The sequence below is a fragment of the Urtica dioica genome, chromosome 10 (assembly GCF_054948205.1).
Source record: "Urtica dioica subsp. dioica isolate 48M chromosome 10, U.dioica_male_clone48M_v1_H2, whole genome shotgun sequence".
Taxonomy (NCBI): Eukaryota; Viridiplantae; Streptophyta; class Magnoliopsida; order Rosales; family Urticaceae; genus Urtica; species Urtica dioica.
Genome location: NC_142765.1, coordinates 17,406,624 through 17,414,438, shown reverse-complemented (window position 1 = coordinate 17,414,438; position 7,815 = coordinate 17,406,624). Strand labels below are relative to the sequence as shown.

Here is a 7,815-nt window from a genome sequence, read left to right as displayed (position 1 = left end):
TGGGTTTGCTAGAACACTCGAGAGAGGCTAGTGAATAATTTTGATAGAGTGAGATTAGCATCCATAGGAGTAGATTTTGTTGTTCAAACCCAAAACCCCCAACCTAGTTAGTTCCGGTGAAATCGCGACCCCTACCTTCTCTTCTTGCAAAACTCGTATTTAACTTTCTGCTTTAGTTTTATTATTTCTTTTGTTACAACCATCTTCTCAATTTTACTTGGAATTAATTAGCATCAAGTTTAGAAAATCGCTAGAGTAACTAGTCTCCGTGGGATCGATATCCGTTACTTACGTAACACTATCACTTGGGCGACACACGTACGCTTGCGTGCGCAAGAAATATCGCAACAATCGTGCTCATTCCCAAGGTCAAAGTGTTGTCAATGGTGCCCACAAGAAGAGTTGTAGTCTTTACTTATGTACATTTGATGTAATAAAGTCTCACGAAGACTCTTGCTTGTAACTGCTGAATCATTAATAAAAGTTGAATCGTTCATTCATTCTTCCTTGTCTGTTTGAAGCTTTATGATAATCTATAGTCTTTAGTCCTTAAACAAACCTAACAACATATGAAGAGACAAATGTAGATTTGCTTGAACAAACTCTTCACGGTTTGCTTAAAACAATATATTCGCAATCTAAGGATCAAATGACTATTGATCTCAGTACGATTGTTTGAAGAATCTATGATGTCATGTTATGGGGCATAGAGAGTTGGAGACTCTATAGTTCTTCTAGGTATCTTCTGAAGGTACTGAATTGACCAGTGCACTTCTAGAGACAGAATAAGAACAAACCATTTAACCTCTTATGTCTCGAAGTCACTACGTATGAATTGCATCATGCTTACCTCAATCCTGAAATGAGACATGTCATCTCATAGCTTACGTATTCTCATTTGAGAAAGTCATAGTTCCGATTCACTATGTGATTCTGAACAGGACCTATTGGTGAAGTACTAAGTTATGAAGATGTCATGAGTAACTTTGTGAAGATCTCATAGATATTGAATTCATGTACAAGATTGCTGAAATGCAATGTATATCACCTCATGCTTTGTTCCTTGGAATGTGAATAAATGAACTGACAAGTGTCCAAATTGAGTCACGACTCTTTTGGATGAATCAATGTGACTTGTTAGCTCATCGTCAATACATTGTTTCTAACTTATTCACAAGCGACAAAGGAGTTGAGGAAATAATAACTATAAGGGTAAAATGGTAATTTTGTAAATCTCAACTAGCTGATGATATTCATGAATGGTAAACATAGATAATATTCAGTGGATCCACTCATCACAATTAAGTTGAATTTTTTAGTAGAAAATAAATTCATTTGAACCGAGAGATTCTCAGTGTCAACTCTTTAGTGGAGTCAGTTGACATTAAGCTAAACTTGGAAAAGGTTTGTGAACTTTTGAGTCCCAGTATGTTAGCTCAAGCTTTGTTCATTTGGATCCATGAAGTCACTGTCACAAGTCATTTCGAGTAGGATTAGTTAAACTAGAAGCTAAGTCAAAAATAAGTTCAAATGTTGAACTAGACAAGTTTTACGAAAATTGTCTAAAGGCTATTTTTGTCCAACGGGACATAACATGGTATATTTGTCAATAAATAAGTTTTTGACAAGTTCATATGATGAATAAGAAAGTAATTCACTCGGCCATATACACTTATATGCCTTGAGAATTAATTTTCGGTTTATGGAATTTTATGTGAAAATTCCACACGAGATATTCTTATATTGTCTTGAACAATTAAAGAAATATCTAGAAGCTTTTTCTAGAGTAAAATTTTGTGCATACCATGGTGTGAAAGAGATTATTTTGTGTCTTGAAGTATAAAGATATTTTCCAAAAGAAAAAGAGGAAACAAATATTCCTCGAGGAGGAATGAGTCACACGGCCAAGAGAAAAGCAAGGGAGAAATCAGACAAATGAGGAAACAAATCCAAAGGCATTAAAGCCATGGGTTTGGACGTGCACTATGGGTTTTGGGCAACTAGGCTTGCTCATGAATGCTTGAAAAAAAAGAGGAAACTCTTTTTTTTTTAAGACCAACCCTTCTCCTATAAATAGAGCACCTCATTCTCATTGAATCCTCACCTCAACAATCGGCTCTCTCTCTCTCTAGAATTGTCGAACTCCTCCTCTCTCTTTCTCCATTGCTCATTTTTGTTTTTGGCACCTAGGTCCACATTTGACCTAGTGTTTTAGCTCTTCGACTCTAAGACTTTTTCTTGAGTCGTCGTGTTTAAAAGTGCTCACACAACTTATTCCTTCTTACCTCGAGTAATTTATGTGATAGAAACTTTCGTGGTTACTCGAGTTCCCAAAGAACGAAGAAAGACGAGCTGCGTGGGGAGACGAGCGATTCAACCTCCACAAGCTTGTCAACGATCAAGCTTCATAAAGGTTAGTAAACGTGTAATCGCTTTTAGATAGTTTTAATAATAATATGTGCTTGCTCTTTGTCTAGGTTAGTTAAATCGTTTTACTTGTTTAAAAGAAAATTTTTATTTTCCGTCGCTTGCTCGAAGCGTTAAATCTTTTCTTACCCTTAGATCCATTCCAACACAAAGCACCGCTGGACGTGAAAGATTTTAGGCTGATAAGCCTCACCAACGTGGTGTATAAGGTTATTTCTCGTTGTATCACCGAGCGTATCAAAGATAATTTGGAATTCTCGATCTCTGAATTCCAAAGTGCATTTTGTCGGTAGAAGAAATATCCATGACAATCTTATTTTGGGGTTCGAGATCATTCACATGACCAGAAGAGGCCGCTTTGGTAACGGGGAGACGATGACTCTAAAACTCGACCTCTCGAAGGCCTATGACAGAGTTGAATGAAAGTTCATTGAGAGCATGATGTTGAGGTTGGGTTATGCGGATCAATGGGTTTCGAAGATTATGAAGTGTGTAACCTCGTCAAGTTCACATTCAGCATTAACAGTAGTCTCAAAGGGTCCGTCGTGCCATAAAGAGGATTGAGACAAAGAGATCCTCTTTCTCCGTTTCATTTTGTATTTGCAGCCGAAGGTCTCTCGGGGATTCTTCAGAAGTGCGAGGAGGCTGAAGGATTTGGGGCATGAGTTTTGGTTCTTTTGGTTCTCGAGTCTCACACCTACTCTTCGTCAATGATAGCTTTGTTTCTTTCAAAGCTAACATCGACGAGGGGATGGAGGTAGGCACAACTCTGAAGGAGTATGAGAGGGTTTCGGACCAAGTCGTGAACTATGATAAATTAGAGATATGCTTTGGCCGGGATGTGGAAGATATTGGAGATGAGGCTATGGCTGTTATGCTTGGTGTTACTAAGACAAGGTGCCATAAGAGCTATCTTGCAATTGCTGCAGTTGTGGGATGTAAGAAGAAGGATACTTTTGAGTTTGTCCAGCAGAAGGTGTGGAGCAAGGTAAAAAGTTGGAATGGAAAAGTGTTCTCTATGGCGGGAAGAGAGATCCTTATAAAAGGGGTACTACAAGCAATACCTACGTTATGGCTGTTTTCAAGCTTCCAATGTGCCTTATAAAACAAATATAGAAACTCTTGGCTGAGTTCTGTTGGGGCAGCACAAAGGTACATTGGAGAGCTTGGCCTAAACTTTGCAAGCTCAAATCGGAGAGGGGAATGGGTTTCAGGATGTTGCTGTGTTTAACCAAGCCTTACTTGCAACACAAGGTTGGAATATGATTCGGCAGCCCCAGTTACTTGCGAACCGGATTCTCCAAGCTTTTTACTTTCCCGCTACAAATTTCATGAGTGCAATGACATCGGGGTCGAGCTCTTCGATTTGGCAAGCGATTCTTTGGGGTGGTTATCATAGAGAAAAAGTCTAGATGGAGAGTAGGAAATTTCGAGAGTATCGATATTGTAAAAGATCGTTGGATCCCTAGTGAGCATAATTCTAATATCATAAACCCCTCGTTCCTCCCGGAGGGGTTAAAAGTTGCGGATCTTAAGCTAGCGAATGGAGAATGGGTGTGGAGTTTTTGAAAGCCTTGTTTAGGACCGAAGACACAAAGAAATATTCTTAAGATTCTTTGCTCAGGTCTTGACCCACTGGATGTAAGGATTTGGAATCTTACAACTAATACTGAGTTTTCGGTAAAATCCGACTATCATGTAGTGAGTAGCGATCGTATGCATGAAGGATATTCGAATAAGAAATTGACGGATAAGTGGTGGAATGTTGTGTGGAAAGAGAGAATCCCTCTTAAGGTTAAAATATTATCTGAAAATTGTGTAATAATTGGATTCCAGTTCAAGCATATCTTGTGCACTGCCACATTACGAGGGACATGATGTGTGAGCGATGTGGTTATGAATCGGAGTCGAGTGTTCATGCGCTGTTGAGTTGCAGAGAGTCCAAGTTATTCTGGAAGGCTACGGGGCTGAACCCTTTCAAGAGATTGTTTGGAGCGATAGATTGGATTAACTTCTTTAGCGATTATGCCAACGACGATGGAACAAAGGATTTGGAGAGGCTGAGGATCCTTTTATGGCACTGTTGGAATCTTCGTAATGACTCGAATTTTTAATGGCCGCGCTATCAACCCGGTTTCTAAGGTGGCGAGGCCTCTCATCGTGGTGGCGACTGAAGCTCGGGCGATATGGGTGGGTTTTAGGGTTATTGCTATGCTTATAGGATGATCTCTTTCGATGCCAGATATCGGTAATATAATCGATGAGATTTATTTTACTATAATCATTTAGAGAGTTGTTCTTTCTCTCTTGCACCGCTTTTGTGCAATATGCCGACGCATTTGTTGGCCAAAATGGCTCTGAATCATGATGTTTATGTGGTGTGGACATGGCCGGCCCAACTCTTAGGCAATACAGGTCATTACCTAAGGCCTCACTGATTTTAAAAAAAAAGAGGCCTCAAATATTTTAGTACAATGGTAGGGCCCAACCAATTCTTAAAATTTTATTAGGGCCTTTGGTAAGTGAAAATTGCTCCGTACATAGATATGCTCAAATATTTAAGGTTGATTATTATGCTGACGTATTTGTAAAGAAGAATACGTGGTGTGTCAGTTGACTTTTACAATATATATATATATATATATATATATATATATATATATATATAATTTTTTATGGCCCTAAAAAGAGAGAAATTTAAACATCTCATCGTACAAGATGACGCCTGGATCAGAATTAAAATCACTTTAAATTCATGTTGACGTTCCAATTTATTTGTTTGATACATGCACAAAAAATGAACGAGTTGATGCAACACAAAATAAAGATACCAATAAGTAAAAATAAAATAATTTATTAAGAATAATAAAATACACATTTTTTTATTACTATTATTAGAAATGGTGGTCAAAGACTATGCTTCTTTTGCTCTTATTTTTGATGCCTTGGAAAAAAAATATGTATAAAAATTAGGAAAATAATTCACTTAAACGTTTGACATTGCTAAATAGTCACTTTCAAATGTAAATCTTAAATAAATAGCCGACGTTTGATATATGAAAGTGACTATTTACTTAAAATTTAAGTCTGAAAATGGTTATTTACTTAAGATTTACCAAAAGTTGGTTATTTAACAATGTCAAACGTTTAAATTGATTATTTTTCTAATGGATTTTTTTATTGACTTTTCATTGATGTTTACTCTTATATTTGAAATTTTTGGATGTCATTACATACATATTTTTTTTTGTGATGTCTTAAATTTGTTGTCATAAAATTTGTATGGCAAAAAGATATATTTTATTTTTCATCTGCAATTGTTTAAAGGCATGTTTTAATTTAACTTGTATTAGCAATTTTTTTAGAATAGGTTCTCGATTTAGTTTTCATTCCTTTTAATGTCACGTAATCGAACGAACCGCATAAACAAATAAAATAAGTGGAGCAGATATTAGGCTTGAAGAACAAACATGTATTACGCTTTACTCATATTTCATAAACTCCATATAACACAAACGACAAGTAGTTTACATTACAAAAATAAGCAATGAGATTACAGAAATATATTACACACAAGTAGAGCAAGCTATTTAATTTAAGAAGTTATTTCGTAAGATGTATAACTCGTCTAGGGTTATTGGAAAGAGAAGCACACACAGATAAATGAAGCTAAAAACTCAAATAAATTATACTTTTGAAGAAATGCACAATTTAATTATATGAGAATTGGAGATGATAGGGTCGAGTTCTTCAATTCCCAAAGCTTTAGTGATCCAACGACGAAGTCATAGAAACCACCTCTCAGTGCAAGTTTTCCCTCTTCAATTGCCTTTTCAACGTAAGGGTATGTTTGTAAATTTTCTAGTGACAGATTCACAGATTCCTGCACATCATTATTCATATGAATATTTATGAGATTTTAATAATACTTTAAAAATATCCGAAAATTCGGATGAATTTCTCTTTTCATTTTATTGTACGGTACCACTACTTTATGAGACTAATTAATTTTCAACGAATTTATTAAATTTATATCAATAAAGCAAGGAATAAAACATTAATTTAAAATATGTTAAAATTAATTATGGGAATAACCTGAACACATTGCTCAATTTGTTGCTGAGGTGATAAATCGCCATGTTCAGCTTGGACCTTGATTTTGGCGGGTAATGCAATGTTGACCCAATCGTCTATGAAGTCACTGCAAAATATAGTTCCCAAGTCAATGTCTTTTTTTAATAAAATAACTAGTAGCTGATTAATACAGAAGCTTAATATTTTATGTAAAGGATAAAATACTTACAAGGGAACAGATTTATCTTCAGTCATAAGCCTAGTTATGCCTCCACACTTACTATGTCCAATCACCAGAATATTCTCCACCTGTAATTCTCTTTTTGTTATTACTATTCAATGAGAAATAATAGGATATACAACTTAAAAAACTAATAAATGACCAACCTTGAGTTCATGCACAGCATATTCAATTATTGTTCCAACGTCCGAGTGTCTCAGCTGCAAATTTAGGTAAAACACAAGTCATCGGTTAATTGATATAAGGATTGAGAAATTAAGTCAAAATATTATTAATTGTTGAAAATCTTGACTCTAAATTTTGACTATTATTGTTGGCAAATCCCAGATATTTGCGCGCGCACACACACATATAAATTATGTACCTTGTTGAAAGAAGGAATCAGGGCTGCAATGTTCTGAGCCATGAAAGCTTCTCCAAGTTGAAAATCAAGAATGTGCGAAGGACTCACTCTCGAATCCGAGCACGAAAACACCAGAAACTGAAGCACAATATATTCACATCATTTTTAAATAATTAACTACAATATTCCTATTTATATGTCTCCAAATTAATAATCAACGAAACAGTTATTGTAGAGGTATATAGTACCTTAGGTTTTTGGGTTTGAGAAAGGTAATCAAACTTTTCTGGGTTCTTCCTGTAATTCACAAAAAAAAAAAAAAAAAAAATAATAATAATGAACACGTAAAAAAAAAACGCTTTAAAGGTTTTTTATAAGAAAATAATTTGAGTTGTATTGAATACATATACATATAATTACCTATATTGAGTGTGGATGAAGTTCTTGAAGCCTTCAACGAGTCTTTTAACTGGGAGGTCTACGTGGCCAGTACAACTCTGACCATGTTCATGAACTAGTGATTGAACAATATGTGCCCTCTCATCATCAGATTCTTCATCTGATGATGATTCGTAATTGTTCTTCCTCATTTCTTTCTCACAACTGGAAATAAATCAAATAAACTAGACTTAACAAATGCATGCAAATAATTTAGGATAATAAAAATACAAAATGCATTAATTATAAATATATACCCTATGAACTCGAATGAGTCTTGTCCAGCCATTTG

At 35.5% G+C, this 7,815-nt stretch overlaps 1 protein-coding gene across 1 annotated transcript; it reads right to left on the bottom strand.

Annotated features, from left to right (window-relative positions):
- Nucleotides 1-5,892: 5,892 nt before the first annotated feature.
- Nucleotides 5,893-7,809, bottom strand: LOC149383626 (carbonic anhydrase 2-like). Its single transcript, XM_089628743.1, has 8 exons — nucleotides 7,781-7,809; nucleotides 7,506-7,688; nucleotides 7,334-7,382; nucleotides 7,107-7,223; nucleotides 6,889-6,942; nucleotides 6,731-6,810; nucleotides 6,523-6,628; nucleotides 5,893-6,310 (listed from the first exon to the last, which is right to left on the bottom strand). Exons 2-8 carry the CDS (start codon nucleotides 7,673-7,675, stop codon nucleotides 6,143-6,145), a joined length of 744 nt encoding a protein of 247 aa, XP_089484869.1. The 5' UTR covers nucleotides 7,676-7,688; nucleotides 7,781-7,809; the 3' UTR covers nucleotides 5,893-6,142.
- Nucleotides 7,810-7,815: the final 6 nt, after the last annotated feature.

Bases quoted from the DNA above. Each gene is read 5' to 3' on its own strand.
- LOC149383626 (XM_089628743.1), bottom strand. From the start codon at position 7,675: ATGAGGAAGAACAATTACGAATCATCATCAGATGAAGAATCTGATGAT. The intron at 7,383-7,505 runs GTAATTATATGT...TGTGAATTACAG, and splicing joins TTCATCCACACTCAATATAG to GAAGAACCCAGAAAAGTTTG. The intron at 6,629-6,730 runs GTAAGTATTTTA...TATATTTTGCAG, and splicing joins GAAGATAAATCTGTTCCCTT to TGACTTCATAGACGATTGGG.